Genomic DNA, 22,119 nt, shown 5'->3' on the forward strand with positions numbered 1-22,119 from the left:
CGAGGGGGAGGATTTTGTGGAATTTGTGACTGCTTTGAACAACAACAATATTGGATTGAAATTTACATCTGAGATCAAGAGGGATGCACTTCCGTTTTTGGATATTGAGACTGTAAGGGTTGGTCAGGGTGAGCCTAAAACAAAAACTTTCAGGAAACCAACGGCTACTAACTCTTTATTGAGTTGGGATTGCCACCATCCTTTGCCCTTAAAAAGGGGTATTCCAACTGGGCAATATCTGAGAATGAGGAGGAACTGCTCTACCCCGAGTGATTATAAACAGGGAGGGGACCTTCGTGAAAGGTTCCGGGAAAAGGGATATCCTGAATCTACCCTTAAGAGAGCGTATCAGAGAGCCCGTTCGAGCAACCGAACGGAGCTCCTTCACCCCAAACAAGAGCAAAATGCAACCAATCCCATACGGCTGATAGCCACATTTGATGGTGCTGCTAAGGAGGTGAGGGAGGTGATATCGAGATCCTGGGGAATTCTACAACTTGACCCTGATATTAAAAAAGTGATCGCAGAGACCCTTCAGATCACCTACCGGAGAGGCCGAAGCCTGTGTGATCGTCTGGTTCACAGTCATTTCAGTGAAGCAACGGACAGAACAGGAATGTGGCTTCAACCGGTGTGCGGCTGCTATCACTGCAGTGGTTGCATTGAGTGTCCCTTTGTCACCCAGGAGTAATGTCACAGGAAAAGTGTATACCATCAGACGCTTTCTTAATTGCCGTTCATATACAAGGCGACTTGTCAGTGTGGCCTTGAATATGTGGGCAAAACTACTCGTGAATTCCGGAGACGGATTGGCGAACACCTGGGGGATATGAGACATGGTAGGGACACCCCCTTAGCCAAGCATATTGAATTAAGTCATGATGGTGACTATTCAGGAATGACATTTATGGCAATAGAGTTGGTTCCTCATCTTAGAAGAGGGGACTGGTGGTTATTTGAATTAAAAACTGTCCAACCTAAGGGTTTAAATGAGCCGTTATTATTTGGCTGCTACATTTAATATTATAACTCGTTTTGGGTTAATTTTAAACCCCTCTGCAAGTATTGCTATTACTTTAAACTCTGGGCCCTCTTACCCTTGTCTTCGGGACCCTGTGACAAATGATTTGTTCTCATTGAGTTTCACTGTGTATATCCTACCAGTTCATAGATTGTTTTATCTGCCGTTTAAATACCCTGATTGCGCTATATCTTTCAGCTAAAAATGCACAATTTTTTAATTGGTACCATCAGTACCATATCAATTATTTAGGGAAGTGATCTCGGGGGGGGAAGGGGGGGAAGGTGCATTTAGACCCATTTAATCCTTCCCCCTATTCCCGCCCCCTAAGTATATCGCTATGGTGATGCGTCTCTACTGCTATTATGCGCCACTTTCCTTCACTTGTGCGAGGCGTGTGCCTCCTCTGTCTGCCTTTGGCGGTCACGTGAGTTGTTCGGTCATGTGATGTACCGTGTGACCGACCATGTGATCGCTCACGTGACCGATCACATGGTAGCGGGGGGAGGGTTAGCAAATTAGCCCAAATATCGCCAGTACGGACATTCTGTCACTGCCACACGCAGGACGGGATCTTAGCCAGGCCATGGACATCAGCACATGGAGAGCCAAGTATTATGTACTCCGCGTCTGGTCACTGCTAATTTATGACCTCCTATCTGTTGATTTCTAAGCCTAAAGGTGACCAGGGTTATCGAGTATTTGGCTACTATTGTTTGTGTTATATCGGTCCCCTGATGATTTGGCTAATCACTAGGGATCGACCGATATTGATTTTTTAGGGCCGATACCGATAATTTGTGAACTTTCAGGCCGATAGCCGATAATTTATACCGATATTCTGTGAAATTTCATTTTTGAAAAAAAAAAAAATCCTACACAAATCTGCTGAAAATGAATATTTTTATTGTTAATGTGTAGTGTTTTTTTTTTGTAAATCTTTCTTTTTTATTTATACTTAATATTTTGGTGTTTTTTTTTTACTAACTTTTAGCCCCCTTAGGGACTAGAACCCTTGTCCTATTCACCCTGATAGATCTCTATCAGGGTGAATATGATCTCACACTGTCCCTGCTACTCTGTGCTCTGTGCACACAGCAGCATGGAGCTGAACATGGCAGCCAGGGCTTCAATAGCGTCCTGGCTGCCATGATAACCGATCGGAGCCCCGGGATTACACTGCTGGGGCTCCGATCGGAGGAGGAGGGGACCCTGTGGCCACTGCCACCAATGATTTAAACTGGCGGGGCTTGGGTGGGGGGGCGCACTGCGCCACCAATGTTTTTAATACTGGGGTGGGGGGCGCACTGCGCCACCAATGATTAATACTGGGGGGCGCACTGCGCCACCAATGAAGATAAATCTCTCATTTATTCATATACAGGAGGTGGGAGCTGGCTGCAGAGTCACATAGCCGGCTCCCGACCTCTATGAGCGGTAGCTGCGATCCGCGGCACCTGAGGGGTTAACTACCGCGGATCGCAGCTACCGCTCATAGAGGTCGGGAGCCGGCTATGTGATTCTGCAGCCAGCTCCCGCCTCCTGTTCAATTTGAATGAATGAGAGAGTTAACATCATTGGTGGCGCAGTGGCCAAAGCCCCTCCCCTCCTCTTCCCATCTGTCTCTTCATTGGCGGCAGCAGCATCACAGGGGGGAGGAGACACTGCTTCCTTCTCCCCTGTGCTGCTGAGGGAACACGGAGAGCGCTGAGAGCAGCGCGATCCGTGTTCCCCATACGTTATCGGAATATCGGCAAAATAGATGCCGATAACGGTCAAAATCCTGAATATCGGCCGATAATATCGGTAAAATCGATAATCGGTCGATCCCTACTAATCACCATTGAAACGCGTCGGTACGAGCCTGTAAAAGTATGAGTGTACCATAGTTTTGTGTTTCCCCTGACGAAGCTGGGCAGTCATCACCGCTATAAGAGGGATAACTAGGGTTACTCAGAGAGGTGGAATTTGGAGTTAGATGCAGGGATACTTCAGGGGAGGAGACCCAGTATCCGTCTCCCTCTGAATTTGCACTCCTAAACTTCTCTCAAATTTCCCCTCTCAATATACCTGGATACTTTTTTGTACTTTGCACCATTCTGTCTGTGTGTGGTCACTTTACGCATGTATGTTTTTATTAACTGATGATTATGTAACGGGCCTATCTTAATATGAGTATTTATTAAAAGGTTAAGTTTTAAGGTTACCCCTTTGCTAGTTTTTGAATATATTGAATTTATTGGGTACCGTATTATGACTAGTGACTGGTAATAATCTGGTTGTGTGAGAAACAATAAAAAAAATTGCCCCTTTAAGCAGCTGCAGATTTTAAAATCCACGGCACAGTCAATACTCTTGTGAAGAGCGTGTAAATGGAGTATGAAATGCCCTATTCACTTGCAGCAGAGGAATTGGGTGGGATCGTCATAGAAAAAGGTTTTGCAACTAACAATACAAATGCTGAGCTTTGAATGTGCACGATAACTCTATAGCATGTGGGGAAGATACACAGCCGTCAGCATCCATGCTGCTTATCCTGCGGAACGCAGTAGAATCGGAAACAGTCAGGATGTTTGATAGTGTTTCACCTAACAGCAGCATCGTAGACGAGGGCCGGCAAAAATTCTAATGCTGAGGTTGGGGACAGACATCCCAGTTGGTATTCACATTTGATTTGTTTTGAGTTAATGGCGGGGGTCCCGCTGGTGAGACCCCTACTGGTCAGCAACTTATCCTCTATTACCATACTCGCTGTAACCCCCCATTATTCCGGACTTGCAAAGGGAAGATGAGTTATCGGCGCCCGCTCCCCACCCCTTCTCCTGCAGGCCCATGATGCTCGGCTGGGCTCCATCAATGTGAACATCTGGTCAGGCTCCCCTTGCATCAGGTGATTATTTGTCATGATGCAAGGGGAGCCGGTCCCTGCCAGTGATTGGCTGCAGTGATGGCAAACCAGATGCTGACATTGATGAAGCCCAGCGGAGCATCACAGGCCTGCAGGAGGAGGAGCAGGCGCCAGGAAGCAGGTAGGTCATCTTCCCTTCGCTGGTTTGCCCCCACCAACTTTGCACAACCGCTAAGTATCCTTACTAAGCAAAAACATCCAATATATTGGTTAAATAAAAGGAGTGTATATGGCTCTTCTGCTGAGCTCCATGATCACACCGGATCATAAGGATATAAGCAGCAGCTCGTATAGGACTCGTACCTCTGCTTCAGATAGCTCTTTGTCCTCTTTCGGTTTAGTATATTTCTCCTGCATGAAAGGTATCCAGGAATGTTTGCATTTTGTTAGAAAAGGGGACACGTCTGCTGTACCCACAGCATAACCGCATATCCCGTCCTCGTCTTCCAATACAAAGCAGTAGTCAAGACTGTGAGACAGGAGTCCTCCGACAATCCTAGAAGACATAAAATACGCTGAGTCAGAAACTGGGCTCTCTACATGTAAACATCGGGGGCATTTTCAGATATTTTTTTCGAGTGCATTTAAAAACTTCTGATATATCAGAACCTCCGCATGACCCACCAATCACTAGACCGAAAAAAAACAAAAAAAAACAAAACAAAAACCAAGCCTTCAAACCTTCTGATGTGTCTCGGACAGATTACGAGCAGTACAGCGGTCTCCTTTATCTATATATCATACACCGCGTTCCAGATTATTCTTCAATTAAGATTTAAGTGCCATAAAGATGTCATTTTTGTTTTTTCAATTAAACTCATGGATGGCAGTGTGTTTCAGTGCTCTTTGGATCACTGAAATCTCAAACCCCTGTGATACTTAGTTTGACAGACGAGCACAACTTAGGCTACTTTCACACTCGCGTTTTGGCTTTACGTTTGTGAGATCCGTTCAGGGCTCTCACAAGCGGTCCAATACGGATCAGTTTTGCCCTAATGCAGGCATGAACAACCTGCGGCCCTCCAGCTGTTGTAAAACTACAACTCCCACAATGCCCTGCTGTAGGCGGATAGCTGTTTGGGCATGCTGAGAGTTGCAGTTTTGCAACAGCTGGAGGGCCGCAGGTTGAGCATGCCTGCCCTAATGCATTCTGAATGGAAAAGGATCCGCTCAGAATGCATCATTTTGCCTCCGTTCAGTCTCCATTCCGCTCTGGAGGCTGCTTGCAGCGTTTTGCTGTCCGCCTGACGAAGTGGAGCCAAACGGATCCATCCTGGCACACAATGTATGTCAATGGGGACGGATCTGTTTTCTCTGACACAATAGAAAATGGATCCGTCTCCCATTGACTTTCAATAGAGGTCATGACGGATGCATGCGTTTATATTACTGTAACGGATCTGCCCAAAATGCGAGTGTGAAAGTAGCCTAAAGGAAAACTACTTAAAGGGAACCTGTCATGTGGATATTTGATTATAATCTAACTAACTATATACAATCATGAACTACTAAAAAGTACCTTAGATGTATTCACTTACTGGTGTGACAGAGGGTTACCTCATAATATACACACAGAGATGCCGCATGCTAATGAGCTGATTGGAGTCCGGCGTGATGTCATTGAGTCCAGCGTATATTTAATTCAGAGCTATAGCCACTCCCCTGCCCACCTGCTGCTGATTCATATGGAAAATAACTGTCATTCAGCAGCAGGTGGGCGGGGAGAGTCAGGAGCTCATGAATATTCAGGACTCATCATTATAAGCTGGAGCTTTTCAATACAAGATGTTGGCAGATTGCCTGGGTCAATTAAAGAAAGTGACCCAGCATTGTGCTAAGAGAATCAGTCACTTATTTATGTTGCCCTTAGTTAGGACACCATAAAACTGGTGACAGGTTCCCTTTAAGAAGGACATTCCACACTATTAAGCAGGCCACAAGTTTCAAAAAATATGGGAAAGAAAAAAGGATCTTTCTGCTGCCAAAAAGCTCTAAATAGTGCAATGCCTTGGACAAGGCATGAAAAGATTAGATATTTCATGAAAACTTAAGCGCAATCATCGTACGGTGAAGAGACCTGTGGCTGATTCAGAGCACAGACGGGTCATGCAGATAAAGGCAGAACGAGGACGGTTTCTGGCAGACAAATTCACCGGAAGAGAGAAGCTGCCAAAATACCGTTACAAAGCAGCAAACAGGTATGTAAAGCAATAATATTATTAATTATAATTAATAATAATAATAATGATGATGAAAGGCTTCCGTGCTCCTGCTTTGCCTCTTGCACAGCGCTGCAGTACTGCTACGAAGATCACTTCACTGGTAATATAAACTGGTTACCACACTGTCTATGGGCCCAGACAGACATGAAGACTAATTTTCAAAGCGCTGTGCAACCCTGGATGGTCCAGATGGATGGAGTAGTGGATGGCCACCATGTCCCATGTTAAAGGGGTTGTCCGGGATTGGGGACATTGTTTTAAGTGTACAACAGTGACACAAATATTACACACATGCCTGTCCTACCTTTGCCACACATTTCTGAAGCCCAGGAAATGCCTATTTTCTCATAGTCAGTGACGTACTGGGTCCCTTGCTGCAGAACGAAGTGTCTTCTTCCACTTCGCAGGGAGCCCGGTGACATCACCAACAGCCTCAGTAATTATTAGGATCGCAGGGAGGGGCAGTAACTAGGTTGGAAGACACCGTTCTAAGCCACGCCCCTCCGGCCCGGTGACATCACCAACAGCCTCAGTAATTATTCAGATCGCAGGGAGGGGCGGTAACTAGGTTGGAAGACACCGCGCTAAGCCACGCCCCTCCGGCCCGGTGACATCACCGGGCATGGCACTTTCTAATGAAGGAGGCGGAATATTAATGAGGGGGCGGAGTTACGGCAGAGATGATAGTCAGCTGTAACCACGTGATGCTGCGCTGGGACCCACAGTGCGGCAGGAAGTTAGGCAAAAATAAACAGATGTAAACAATGCGTGGGGGGGGACCGTCGGAGCCCTGTAGAAGTGGCGATAATACCTAAAAACATATGGGGGGGAACTTTAATCAGCTGTTAATAGCAAATAAAATAAAATTGGTCCCGGACAACCCCTTTAAGGAGTCATGTTCTGGGCCGGAATTATAGGGGGAACAGCTGGTAGGCCCCTTTAGCGTCCCTGAAGGTGTGAAAATGACCTCGCCAAAGTATAGAGTCTCTGACTGACCACTTTCTTCCATGGTACAAAAAGAACCGTGCCTTCCGTAGCAAATTCATCTTCATGCGTGACAATGCGCCATCTCATACTCCAAAGAATACCCCTCAGTCACTGGATGCTGTGAGCATTAAAAGGAGAGAACCTCATGGTGTGGCCACCATCCTCTCCTGACCTCAACCCTATTGAGAACCTCTGGAGTATCCTCAAGCAAAAGATCAATGAGGATGGGAAGCAGGTTATATCAAAACAGCAGCTCCGGGAGGCTAGTCTGACATCCTGCAAATAAATTCAAGCAGAAACTCTCCAAAAACTCACAAGTTCAATGGATGCAAGAATTGTGAAGGCGATATTAAAAAAGGGTCCTATGTTAACATGTCACTTGGCCTGTTAAAGGGGTTGTCCGACATTAAACTTTTCTCTGTTATGCTTGCCACAATAGCACACCCTGCAAGTTTTAAAATCACATTTATTAAAAATTTCCTACAGGGGCTGAGCTCTGCAACCTGGTCACGTGGTGCCCTCCCTGCACTTCCTCCAAGAACACGTGCCGTTCACTGTGCACGTGATCCTGGAGCTTCAGTACCACCTACCATGAACGTGTCAATCAAGCACTGATGACACATTCACGGACTGCCCCCTGCTCTCCCCAAGCCAGTGGTGCTTCATGTAACCCTGCCCCCCTTGTCCCCACCCTGTGTTCAGGATGGCTGGGTGCATAACCCCTTCCATGCCGTGGCCCATAGGGACCGCTGTATGAAAGGGGCTAACCACAGATACAACCCTGCGCCCCCTTCAGGATGGCCGGCGCAGACACCCCCCCCCCCTCAGGATGGCCGACGCAGCCCCCCCCCCCCCTCACCCCTCCCCCCTTCACGATGGCCAGCGCAGCAGTCCTCTCTCCCTCCCTCCACCCTCAAGTTTGCGGGCACAGACCCCCAGACCCCCCCCCCCACCCCCAAATATCAGTGGCAACCCCCTTACAATGCTTCGGTCCATAGGGACCGCTGTATGAAACGGGGGGGGGGGGGTTAGGTAAGGAGCTTCCTCCCCCATGGCAACCGGGGACAACCTAACGGCAGGAGCCTGATCAGGCTAAGTGTAATTGAAAACACATTGCAGTACACTATACAGTGTACTGCAGTATATTGTAGAGGCATCAGACCCACTGGATCTTCAAGAACCAAGTGGGTCTGGGTCAAAATATTCTGAAAATAAATAAATAAAAAAACAGAAGTGAATGGAGAGAGCTGCACATGTGCCACTGAAAATGGAGAAGTGGCTGCGCAAGAGGGCCCTGGTCTCTTTCCTAGAAGAGGACATGAAGGAGAAAAAGAGGAAAGGAGAAAAAAAAAATAAAAAAAAACTTAGTCAAAAGGCCAGCCTACCTGACCCCAAAAGAGGAGCTGCAGCAGCTGCAGGTGAGATGGAGGATGTTCACAGGAGATGCTGTGCCCAGAATAATGCAGGAGCAAGCATGCAGAAATGGAGGCCGGGGGAAAGAAGTCAAGTGATGACGACTTCTACCGCAAAACCCACGCTGGAAGAAGATTGTGCGGGAAGAAGACCTCTCCCAGGGACAAATGGAGGTGGGCAAGGCGCCAAGCAAAAATCTTTTGAAAAAAAAAAGGGGCAGAACAAGGAGCCGCCAAGTTGAGCGAGAAGTCGAGTAGAAGGTCTAACTGGGGAGAAGGTACTATCGGCTGCCTGAGCAAGCCAAATCAGAAGGCTCGAAAAAATGATCGCCAAGAAAGGAGAACATTTGAACTAAAAAGCTTTAGGGCCTCTTAAACTGACTGGGGATTAGCGTAGCCTATTCCCTATAGAAACTGGAGACTGAAGTTGGGAAGACGCCGGGGGAGGGCCTGAGGAGAAGGGTAGAGAAGAGGTTGAGTAAAGTGGAGGTCCTGGTGAACAAGGAAAGCAGAGGATCCCAGAAAAAAGGAGAAGGTGAAAGGTCCAGGAGCTAGGGGCAAGGGATAAGAGGCCTGAGGGAACCTAACCTAAAGGAAGAGGTGGGGGAAACTACCATCTGGCGCAGGGTTAGCCCTTTAGTAAGCTCACACATGAGTGGGATTACCGTCATTCCACTGCAGAACGGTGGGGCTGGGTGAACGGTGAAGTACTGAAGTACGTGCCCACAGGGGGTACTATTAAATTGTAAACCCATGACGAAGAGCCGCCTGCTGCAGGATGAAAGAAAATACAATAGCAAGACCTGCAGAAAAAAAAAAAAAGGAAGGACACTAGACTAAGGGTACTTTCACACTAGCGTTATTCTTTTCCAGTATTGAAATCCGGTAAAGGGTCTCAATACCGGAAAAAAACGCATCGGTTTTGTCCCCATGCATTCTGAATGCAAACTGAAAGCAATCCGTTCAGTATGCATCAGGATGTCTTCTGTTCCGTCCCTTGTACGGTATTTGACCGGACAAAATACTGCAGCACGGCCAAAATCCCCGAACACTACCGCACTTGCCAGATCCAGCATTAATTTCCATTGAAATGTATTAATGCCGGATCCGGTACCAAGTGTTCCGTAAATTGCCGCATAGCCGGATCCAGTTTTCTGGTCTGCGCATGCGCAGTTCTTTCTAGCTTTGAAAAAATTTAATACCGGATCCGTTATTCCGGATGATACCGGAAAGACAGATCCGGTAGTTCAATGCAGAAGTCCAATGGATCTGGATCTGCCTGCCGGATTTTTCTAACGGTAATGTGAAAGTACCCTAAAACGGGTTAACCTAGTGCCTGTGGATAAGGTAGAGCCCACCTGGGTGCAGCCAACAAGTGGCAGCTGGGCATATAACCACTGGACTGTGTCCCCCAATGTCAATAAAAATGTAACATCTGAAGGCACAACGAACTTCATCCATAAATACAATTCACATCTTCAGAAATATTAACACATTGAAAAGTCTAAAAACAAATGAAATTGTATTTCCCGAGCACCTACTTGTCTCCTATCAAGTCAGGCTGACTCTCAAATGGCAGATCGTCCATCGCATCATCGTACATTTCTCTACAAATCCTGTAAACAGACGACTAGAGAATACAGAAAAATACATTAAATTTGACCAGAATAAATTTGACATCTAACGAGTTTTATAGCAGCTGCAGTTAATCCGGGTATCATTCTGTCCTGACTCCTTTGACTTGTTCTATCGCTCCTTTCCTGTAGTAGCAACCACTGAACTCCCTAAACACTTAAGTGACAGATTTATCACAGAACCCAATACTCTGCAATGTCCCTGTAATATAATGGTATTTTTTTTTGTTATTCTGACCTTTAAAGGGGTATTCCAGTAGTTAAGAGTTATCCCCTATCCACAGGATAGGGAATCGGGACCCCCACCGATCACGAGAACGGGGCAGAGTACCCCCTGCTGCTCCCCTGAACGGACCGGAGCAGCCAGGTCACACATGTGCACGGCTGCTCCATTCATTTCTATGGGAGTTCCGGAGGTAGCTGAGCACTGTACTAGGCCATGTCCGGAACTCCCATAGAAATGAATGGGGCAGCCGTGCACCTGTGACCTGGCTGCTCCGGTCAGTTCAGGGGAGCAGCAGGGACGTACTGGGCCCCCGTTCTCGTGATTGGTGGGGGTCCCCAGTGGTAGGACCATCACTGATCTGATAGTTATCCCCCTATCCTGTGCATAGAGGATAACTTATCTACCGGAATACCCCTTTAATTATTAGCCTTTGTAATGATATTATGTAGTGAGCTCAGTAACATATACAAAACACCACTGCTGTGTCTCAGTGCAGGGCACAATCCTGAGCAATTACCTTAGGGACATGCACACTGGACAGGGGCTGGAAGCTATAAACGTCTATGTATCTGAAACAAAGGGTAAGCTCCTTTGGAATATCCTTAAAGGGGTTGTCTCACTTCAGTAAGTGGCATTTATCATGTAGAGAAAGTTAATAAAAGGCACTTACTAATGTATTGTGATTCTCCATATTGCCTCCTTTGCTGGCTTGATTCATTTCCCATCACATTATACTACATAGTAACATACATAGTAACATAGTACACAAAGCTGGAAAAAAAAGACATCCGTCCATCCAGTTCGGCCTGCCATCCTGCTCATTTTCATGGTTACGACCACCCTGCAATCCAGCAGTGGTGGCCGTGCTTGATTACTATAGGAAAAAGCGCTGCCCTTTCTGGTGGGAGCTCATATAGGCTGGTGCTTTTCCTAGTGTGTAAGCATAACCACTGCAGCTGGATTGCAGGGTGGTCGTAATCATAGAAACGAGCAGCGTATAATGTGATAGAAAAATGTATCCAGCCAGCAAAGGAAGCAATATGGACAACAACAATACTTTAGTAAGTGCCTTGTATTAACTTTCTCTACATGATAAATGCTATTTGCTAAAGCGACAAAACCCCTTTAAGGAGGTCAGAAGGCCTCCTCTCTTGTACTAGGGGTGTTCAATAAGTTATCTACCCGAATATGAAAACAGAATTTTCTGAGAAAATTGAACTTACTACTTTTCAGTGTAATCCCCCTTATACTTACTCCACTTCGCCTCCAGTGATCGGATGCCCTCAGAGTAGGAGACTTCTTGCTGCTGCAGGAGCCGTTACCGCCTCTGACTGCATTATCATCAGGAAATCGTTGCCCTCGTAGAAATTGTTTCAGGTTCCGAAAAAGAAAGTAATCACTGGCCGCCAGGTCTGGACTGTAGGGTGGATGGTTAAGCCCCATTTCTCGATAGCAGCTTGTGATTGGCGAGACTTGTGAGCTGGCGCATTGTCATGAAGCAGCAACACATCTGCCGACAACTTCCCTCTGCGTTTCTCTTTGATAGCCTCACGTAATGCCTTCATTGTTGAAGCAGAGGTGTCTCCAGTAACCGTCGTCTTGTCTGGCATGAATTCTAGCAATAAAATGACTTCCATATCCCCAAAAAAAACTGTTGCCCTGATCTTTCCAGCTGACTGCTGCACACAAAACTTCTTTGGAGTTGGTGACCCCTTGTGCTTCCATTGCAGGGACTCGTTTGGTCTCTGGATCATGGTGGTGGACCCATGTTTCATCACCCGTAATAATCTGAGAAGTCTCCTGGATTTTCTCTAAGCAAGTCTAAATTCTCTTGGCTAAACTGCTGGCGACAGGTTTTTTGCTCAGGCGTCAACATTCGTGGCACCCACTGGAAACAGACATCGTCAACAGATCATGAATGATACTGGAAACTGTGCCAACTGAAATGCCTAATTCATGACCTATAACACTTCGACGGGTCACCCTGAATGGGGGTCATCTTCAATTGCTTGGCCCATTTAAACTTTACTTGGTAGAAGGAAGGTGCATCATCACCATATACAACAATCATCCTTTCATGGATTTCTTTAGGCTTCTTTTCTTCCTTTGTAAGGAATAGAATCACGGAATGAAGCTCCAAATCCCCCACTTTCTTTGTAGATCCGCATTGTTCTGCACTTGCCATCCTGTCACTTCTAGTGCTTTCACCAGACTGAACTGCTGCCGTGTGTCCAGACATGTCTCAACCGGCACAGACAAGCTCAGCTCTCAAACACTGACAGAACATGCTGGGGTAGATGAACTATTGAACACCCCTCGTATTCTACCATGATTGGCGTCAGCTATGGGTATGTGCACTGCTGTGACTGTCAACTAGAATGCCGGCTATGCAACTGCTCCAGCGATAGCCGATATGAGCCTATCCAGTGATGTCAAGAGTGATTGTTTCATATTTAATCACAGTTAGTAAAAAAAAAAAAAAAAAAAATTATCACTTAGCCTGTGTAAGCCAATTTATTCTCGAATCTTTGAACTGACGTTAAAAACATTCCCTAAATGTTTAGGGTGTATAATTACTAAAGAGACGATAGAAACTCACCTCATCCTTTGGATAATAGGGTCTTATGGTGTAGATTTTGGAAGTCGGTGTCAGGGGAGGTGGCTGAAAAAAGAGGTCATTTGCTCCCTCAATTGGAAGCAAACGCTGTGAAAAATAAGAAAAAGACAAATCAGACCTGGAAATAACGAGCTGAAGCAAAACAAGGGGAAAAATTTATTTTTAAATTAAAAAAAAGACAAAAATAAGCTGAGCAGGCACGGTTACAAAAATGAACATGCCATTGCAGGAATTTCTCAGCAAAAAAATAAAAAGGCACACTGAGGTAAATTTACATAGGGCAAGGTTTTAGCTACCTGTCCAACCTTTACAGGTCAAGGAAAACGCCATAGAGCGAATGGCGCATGGATTGGTCTGAAGAGGGTTGACTGCGACAACAAGAGGAGGCGCACCACCCTGCACAGTACTATGCCATTACATGCAGCACGCGCCAGGACACCTGTGAGAGGGAAAAAGGTCAGCCGCGCGTGAAAGTCCATGAGCAAGTTTGTATGTTGTCACCCCCGGGTAAACTATTTCAATATGATGACTCTGACAACAGCCTTAAACCTTTGTACATGGAATTTCAGTTCATGAGAGCCAAGCCTGCGCTCGCTGCACGCGAAGTGCAACGCAACCTGCAAAGGAACAGTGTGAAGTGCAACGCGCTACGCTACTCGCTGCCGGCGCTTGGGAAAGAAACGTCTCCTCCACCAGAAAAACAGGATGTTTAAAAGAAAAATAAATAAATAATGAGAATATATTAGGTTGTTACAGTCTGAGCCTTCAGCAGACCAAGCCTTTCATCCTCTCAGAGGCACAGAAACGGGTTGTCGAAAAGAACGTGTGAACAAAATAAAGTCATTCATTTGGAAGTCATATTGATACCTGGAACTCTCCTGCTAGACCTCCTCTAAAGGCCCAGGGCTCTTGATCTCCACTTAAGAACTGTGCTGAAGATTGACTACGACACCCTGTTGAAATCAGATCCAAGCGGAGAACGTTACATGAAGGGGTTTTTAGGTTTTGGTTTTTCTTTTATTTTTTTCTTTCGAGAGACTCTACATTTCCAGCAACATATTTAAGACGTGGAAAGGGCTCTCTAACTTCACAAAGCTTCAAGGCTGTAATAAGTCTGTTCGGTGACCCCTCCGCCCTCCTTGCTAAAAGTGATACTGCTTATTACACTGGAAACCATTCACATTGCGTAAAGAAAGACCTAGCGCGCTCAGAGCTAGTGGGAGCCAGCATTATTACAGCCCTCGATGTTCTGAAGTCACATTTATCAGCCACTTACTCAGCTGCCACCCTATGGGGTCACCCCATGAAGCAATCATTTTTATTCCGAAAAAGTCCTGAAGTTGTCGTGTTTGTAGCACAAAAATACAATTTTCCTCATCATTTGCTTAAATGTGTTCTCAGTGGTGCTGCTGGGGCAGGCTCTGGACAGAATCACTCTCCTTCCCCCTCTGGCAGCTGACCATACAGTCCCTTCTTGTGTTCTCTGCGATTCTGCCAGGCAGCTGCAGAGGCTCTGCTCTATCCCTGAGCAGCAGGGCAGAAATTTCTCTGTATTGCAGAGACCCGACTGTGGGGAAAGGGCATGTGTGTCAGCTCATTCGATGGATGTGCAAGCTGCTATACACTTTGGCCAGCAGGTGGCGCCATACTGTGGAAATAAATGCCACATCACGTCAGGGGATTGTCTTTTTGTGAAGGTGACTTTTTTATCCTCTAGACAATGAATATGAGATCTAACGGTGGGACAACCCTTTTAATTAATTGTACAGAATGCAAGCCAGGCCATGTAAAGGGAATGTGTCACCTATATCCTTACGGACTAGAACCAGATACTGACGCTTTCTTAATCTGTCTTTATTTTCAAATTGTAGATTTTCTATTTTCTGTACATGACATTGGGTGCGGCCATCTTGCCTGAGCCATTACCAGCTTTCAGAGATTTGCTTTACAGCGGTCACATGGACTTGGGATGACGTGTTGATTTCTATGGGGGAGCTTTCTAGGCATGCTCTGTGCAGTAACTGGAAACGGAAGAATAAGGGCTCATGCACACGAACGTATCCGTTCTTTTTTTTTTGCAGACCATATGTGGAACCATTCACCTCATTGGGTCCGCAAAAAAAAAACGGAAGTTACTCCGTGTGCATTCAGTTTCCGTATGTCCGTTCCGCAAAAGAATAGAACATGTCCTATTATTGTCAGCATTACGGACAAGGATAGGACTGTTCTATGAAGGGCCGGCTGTTCCGTTCCGCAAAATACGGAATGCACACGGATGTCATCTGTATTTTTCGCGGATCACAAAATACATACGGTCGTGTGCATGAGCCCTCAAAGTGAATCTATCCCTGAGCTCCCATCATTTCTAATTGCAAAAGCAATTGGTTGGCGTTTCCCAACAAGTGTCATGTAGATAACAGCCACAAGCTTCTAGCATAGAAGAGGGGGTGCGGCGCCCTTATACCTAATGTGTGTTATATAGGAAAGACATCAGCAGTGTGTCACTGTAATTAATCAGCAGAGCAATCCCCATCTCCGCCCATGAATCCTTCATACCAGAAGTTCTGTTAATAGTCCATCACGCAGCGTTTCTGGCATAACAATACCGTTTATATTAGGTTTTTCTTCACAGCGTGCCTGCTGCTAATCTGTACTGATGGAGGGCAGGCTCTGGCCGGGATCAGTCTCCTTCCCCCACTGGCAGCTGACCATATAGTTACTTTTCCTGTAGCAGTCTTCTCTGCTATACTGCCATTCTACTACCCAGACTCCGCTTCTTCCTATTGACCACCCTGCACCAGATAGCGGATCACTATAGAGAAATCTGGCTTTGTGGAGTGTGTGTCCACCGGCACTCAGGTCAGTGGGTGGACGTGCACATTGCTATACGCTCCCAACACCAAGTGGCATCGTACTATGTAAGAAAATGTCTCAACTTCACAGGATCTGCTCAGCCCAAATACAGGGAATAAGTCGCACTCTCACTCCTGGAGGAGGGTGGAGCAGCTTCTCTAGACAAATATGTTAGGTCTAAGGATAAGCCAAATTTATGAAGCAACATGAGACATTTGATAAATGTGGCAAAAAGTAGAAACTCCAGCAAAACGGACTTCACATTTTGCCCTCATGATAAATCTCCCCCTATATGTCTAGTGTCCTGAGCAGTGAAAGTATCAGGATCAGCCAAGATTGGAGGATCTGGGGGTCTCTCACTTGCTGCCCATCAGCTAGGACCCCATGGGGCCACAACTAGAGTAACACCGATTAGGCAGTACTCCTGGAATATATACGGACAGAACTAAGCACCCGGGTACCGTCACATATTTATTTTCTGCGCCCCATTCATTCTTAGGATTGGTGCAGGACTTGTGGAGGCATACACTAGTGACGTGCCAGAACTTTTTAAGATGTGAATACCCCTTTAACCTGTAGGAAGAGTTCACCAACCATATGAGGCTGCTCTGAATGCATGTAGTTTATGACGACCTGTATCCTACGGACACAAGCGGTTGTACCTACAGTGTGCAGTGCAGTGACGGGACACATTAAGGCTGGGTTCTGTAGCAATATTGCAAAATTTGCTCCATACCCTGGACAACAATTAACACAGGAAAACTAAGCCTAGAAATAAACGAGAGCAGTAAACGGGAGACGATCTTGCCCCATTGGTTTGTCAGAATGCAGCATTTCCTGACAAGCAGTACTGTAGAAACCGTGCAGAAAACAGGGGTTAATCTCCGGCTGATCAGTTTCATTTTTTTTTGGGGGGGGGGGGGGAAGGTTCCTGCTGCAGTCAGTGAGGAGGGGACGGACGGTGACATGGAAGTGCTTCTGGGACACGGAACATTTATGCATGTCTAGGATTTTTTGTGCATTTTCTGTCCCTTTTAATTTCTTTCATTTGGCATGGTTTAGACATGGGGTAGGACTGAATCTTTATCTCCTATGGCACACAATGCAGAGGGGGGGGCTCCTGCTGCAGCCACTTGTCTTACTGCCAGACACAAGACAGTGAGGAGGAAGAGGGGACATGACTGATCTCAAGGAACAAAGAGGGAAGATTACAAAACAGGATCAGAGGAGATGGGATTGCCGGCATATATCTGAATTTTCTAGGTTTAGTGTTCCTTTAAGATACAGATGCAGCCGAGCTAATCTTGATGGCTAGCACGTTAAGAATGGCAAGAATAAGGTTAACTGACTTTTCAATAGCTTTTGTCACAAGATAACACTGTGACAATTTTAGCTCTGCTACATCTGTACACTCCTGGGTGAAGTTTTGTTTCCCCGATATGTTTAGTGCACTTTTAAAGCCAATTTTACACATATGAGAAGATGGCATTTCCTGGACTGACCGTCACTCACTGTGTCATATTGGTCTATGAAGCTGTGCGTTCCAATCCGATCGCGGGTTCTACTGTCCCAAACTCCAATTACGCTGTGAGTGAAGAACCGCGGATGGGCTGGAACTCACACAGCACCAGGGATCACTAATGCGGTTTTCACCTAAACTCCAGAATATTTCCAGATTATCAGGTCCGGAGATTTACTGGAGTTGGCCTTTCACACATGTAGCCATCACCCCGGAGATGTTCCGTGAAGGGTGCGCGTTCTCACTACAGAGAATGTTCCAGATCCATAGGCAATGGGCCGGGAACTTTAGGCATGGCCACTGTGATTTAGGGCTTATGCACACAAATGTATTTTCTTTCAGTGTCCGTGTCAGTATGTCCGCTCCCCTGTCCTATTATTGTCCGTATTACGGACAAGGATAGGACTGTTCTATTAGGGGCCAGCTGTTCCGTTCTGCAAAATACGGAATGCACACGGACGTCACCTGTATTTTTTGCAGACTGCAAAATACATACGGTTGTGTGCATGAGCCCTTACTGGAACATTTACTGCGGTTTTACTGCGCTCACTCAGACATAACCCGGAGTTAGCACTAGGGCTCTGGGGAGAAAAAGTCTGGGGCAGATATTGAGGATGTTTGCATTCACACATACAGCTACTCCAGAAATTGACTGGATTCCACTGTAAGGCCTCCTGCACACGGCCGTATGGCTTTTTCAGTGTTTTGCGGTCCGTTGTTCACAGATCCGTTGTTCAGTTTATTGTTTCAGTTGTGTTTCTGTTCCGTTTTTCCGTTCCGTTTTTCCGTATGGCATATACAGTATACAGTAATTACATAGATAAAATTGGGCTGGGCATAACATTTTCAATAGATGGTTCAGCAAATAACGGAACGGAAACTGAAGACATACGGATGCAGTTCCGTATGTGTTCCGTTTTTTTTGCGGACCCATTGACTTGAATGGAGCCACGGAACGTGATTTGCAGGCAATAATAGGACATGTTCTATGTTAAAACGGAACGGAAAATCGGAAATACGGAAACGGAATGCATACGGAGTACATTCAGGTTTTTTTTGCGGAACCATTGAAATGAATGGTTCCGTATATGGAACGCCAAAAACGGCCAGTAAACGGGAAAAAAAAACGGCCGTGTGCAGGAGGCCTAAGTGTGAATGGGGCTTAGGACACACAGTGAGCTCAGCCACGCTCGCCTGTGTGAAATTAGACTAAATGGTTCTGAGTGAGTGATTCGGGTAATAAGGGAAATTTTCTGGAATAATCAATGTGGCTCCAAATTGGGGCTTTCCTTGAAGTCTACAAGTGGAAACTTTAAAATGAGTGAAAATGGCTGAACAAATGTGACTTTAGCTTCCCCTCAAAGCCCAGGATTGCCTACGCTGCCTTTCTACAGAGGTCATATATAACATGGCTGCAGAGCGCTGTACGCATCTTTCTTTCTCCATCCAATAGCAGCAGACACTTGTGCTCAGGTCTCTCCCATCTGTGCACAATGAGGAAGACACAATACAATCGTTAGTAAGCGAAAGAATAGGACACACACCATCTGCTTAAGGTCTGAAAGCAACTGCGGCTCTGGAGACGGCATAAAACGCAGGGTTTCTAGCCAATCATGTCGATTGTACTGTGGTCCATCGCAAATCTGGTGAAGAAACTCTTCTCCACTTGTGTCCACAGACTTTATAACAAAGAAGCGAAAGCTCCTTCACATAAGTGTCATAAATGCAACACATTTTGGTTCCTATCATTTGGATCTATAAGAATTTAGACTCGGAGCCACAGAGATGGCAACTATTGCCCATTTCCAGGTCGTTCCTCGGGGTACCCCGGCATCGCTGCCTGCTGTGTCATATAAAAGCAAAAATTTTCACACTGCTCCTTTCAGCGACTTTGAAACCTGAAAATAAAATGGGGCTACGCAAGTAGTCTAGGCCATGCTGGTGCATGCAAAGAATTTATAGAAATTAGCAGAAAGGAGTAATTTACCTGCAAACACAAGCCAGTGCAGCTACGTACATAGATGCACACTATTGGGTTTGCCCAACTTCAATGCAAATTCAAGCCCACCCCATTTAGCCGGGATATATGATATAAATGCCTCTTAGCACCAGAATAGCCTCGCGCAAAGCTCGCGTGCGCTGGGGGTCGGGGGGGGACGTCACCTTTTTCTTTTCCTGGGTGTCTATTGTAGTCTCTTGAATATGTCTGTTAAAAATAGCAATGACGTTATGGCCACACAGCAAGCAGCGGGCTACCGGGTCCATGGCGCGATAAGTCACTGGCTGATCAGTTGTATCTATGACAGAGCCCAACTGCTTTCAGATCGCTCCACAGTAACACAAATATCAAAATTTACACAGTCCACGATTGCATTCGCTCACAGGGGGAATAAAGCAGCCGTACTGTCGGATAAATGGAAGAAGAAGCTTCGCTCGTAGTTGCCTAAACTCATTATTGGTGGACGTGGACGTTTTAATCACCCTGGAGCGTGCGACTGTGCGTTCAAGAGTGATGGCGGCCGGAGGAAATCTTCATTCACGTACCTAGCCACTGAACAAAAGACTTCACCATAGAAATGATACTCTTAATATCCCAGACGTAGGGGTACAGGTCGTAGAGGATGGTCCTGTTTGGACAGTTAGAAAGCCGAGTGAACATGGTCATTAGGACGTTGCACATCTCTTCAAACTTTACTGCTCGGTCTCTCCATTCGCTTATCTGCAATGCAAAGACGACAAAGTCAGTAGATAGAATGACACGATGGAGGCGGCCAGTTTACATGGGGTGACGACTGCCAACCCCTGCCCTGCATCTGTCATGTAGACAAACTGGTCAGTGGCCTCGTGTAACCAGGGTACATGGTGCTAAAATACAATGTGAGGCGACGTCTGCAGCATTGGCGCAGCCATCTTACTTCCACATGGGCACAAGAAAGAACCGTCATTTATGAAGAGCCCGGAGAACCCCTTTAATTCTCTAACAGTCACATTAAAATGGGAAAAACCCTCCCAAAAGTGTCACTTTTTGTTATTGTAGATTTTGAATTTGATGTACATTTTAACCCCTTAGTGACAGAACTAACTTTAGCCGTAAGGACCAGTAACATTTTTCCCCAACATGTTCCTGCAGTCGTAACTATTTGATTTTTTTCTTCAATTTAGCTTTATATAGGAGACCTTGAATTTTGCAGGACAAGTTGTAGGTTAGGGAGTAGATTAAAAAAAATTGCAATTTTAACATTATTATGTGGGATTTACTTTTAAAGATGTTCACTGATCACTTTATTCTAGAAAGGGGGATGGGGGGCTGCTTTATAGAGGACCGGTCACCACTCCTGACCTGTCTGCTTCAGTAACTAATAGCATTCCACAAGAAATTACAATTCAGGAGCATTCGTTCTTAGGACTAAGTTTCTGCCATTCTTGCTAGGAGTTTATGGCTAAAGCTACAGGTGGGTGCTTCTGCACAGGCATTGACCAAACAGTGATGCCAGTGGAAATCTGTACCTTTATCCATAAACTTCTAGCAGGAATAAGAGAAGAACAGCACATCTCCAGAATTGTTACTGCATGGGGAATGCATGTAGTTACTAAAACGGACAAGACGAGAGGGGACGGGTCCTCTTTAAACCTTCGAATAACGCGCTCAGTAAGCCTCCGAATAGTCAGTCCTTACCCCACTGGATCCAACTTATTAATGCAGCATTACCTAGGTACAAATTGACCTTTGAAGCCAGGGGCACGCCGGATAGGTTTGAAAAGACTTGGGGTCTCTGGTTGAGCGCCAGCTTGGTGTCAGGGTAATCCATAGCAATGACTCGGGTGTCTGGGGGTCGCTGCCGTGCGAGTGCTGTGTGTGTGAATGTTGGACAGTCGCAGATAAAGACCATTCGTATGCAGGAATGATAGGGTCATGGGAATGTATTGATCCGAAATGATATGTCAATGCTGCGTAACCCTTTTCTCTGTCATTTGTAGGTAACTGAATGTAATTGCGGCTTTGCTGTTTCTTTTGTTTTGTTGCAATTTTATTGTTTTAACCTTGAAAAAAATAAAATAAAAAGTCTATTAAAAAAAAATAACGCGCTCAGTATAAGACCAGAAATTGGTCTTAAAACAAGACCAAAATCACAGCACTATCTCCTTTACTTCGGGAGATATAGCTTTTAGGAATCGGGTCAGAGTGAAAGCAGCTGAAACCTGCTTTCTTCTAGAGCCAGAGATATGAAAGCTTTACGTCGCCCTCCCATCTCACCCCGCTACCCTCTGCTCGGGCTGAACTGTTCAGTCCTCCCCCATTATGTGATTTTTGCACTTTGTGACAAACAGGGCTTCAATATTTTACATTTTCCCCTTTCACTACTAGGGGGTTTAGCATTACTGGCCTTTTACTGTGTAAAATATTCAAAAGAATATTTTTTTTTCATGTTCAAACTAAATTTTATTTCACTATTGTAAAATAAAAATCCTAACAAAAGATTGCATTTTTCACGCCATTGATATATGACATACGGTACATATATTAGGGTCTCTGCATCGGAGCAGGGCTTTGTATAGGATTGGTATTTACCATATTTTTCGCTTTATAAGACGCACTTTTTCCCCCAAAAAAAGGGGGGGGCTGTGCGTCTTATAAAGCGAATACTAGTATGCTTTAAGTGTTGTGAGTAGGGAGTGAAGCGCTGCAAGCGCTTGTAATACTCACCCTCCCGGTCTTCAT

At 45.7% G+C, this 22,119-nt stretch overlaps 1 protein-coding gene and 1 long non-coding RNA gene across 2 annotated transcripts in view; one reads left to right on the forward strand and one right to left on the reverse strand.

Annotated features, from left to right (window-relative positions):
• OGA (O-GlcNAcase) overlaps positions 1-22,119 on the reverse strand; it is a 104,420-nt gene that overhangs the window by 5,120 nt on the left and 77,181 nt on the right. The window contains exons 10-14 of the mRNA XM_040435858.1: positions 19,944-20,118; positions 13,895-13,980; positions 13,010-13,114; positions 10,092-10,180; positions 4,233-4,425 (exon numbers count right to left, since the gene is read on the reverse strand). Coding sequence (XP_040291792.1) covers positions 4,233-4,425; positions 10,092-10,180; positions 13,010-13,114; positions 13,895-13,980; positions 19,944-20,118 — 648 coding nt within the window. The remainder of the gene's footprint in view (positions 1-4,232; positions 4,426-10,091; positions 10,181-13,009; positions 13,115-13,894; positions 13,981-19,943; positions 20,119-22,119) is intronic.
• LOC121003924 lies at positions 7,069-9,054 on the forward strand. The gene is made up of 3 exons (XR_005779626.1): positions 7,069-7,175; positions 7,794-7,795; positions 8,948-9,054. It is a non-coding gene; the product is annotated as an uncharacterized LOC121003924 (long non-coding RNA).

This window comes from Bufo bufo, chromosome 6 (genome assembly GCF_905171765.1).
Source record: "Bufo bufo chromosome 6, aBufBuf1.1, whole genome shotgun sequence".
In the NCBI taxonomy this organism is placed as follows: domain Eukaryota; kingdom Metazoa; phylum Chordata; class Amphibia; order Anura; family Bufonidae; genus Bufo; species Bufo bufo.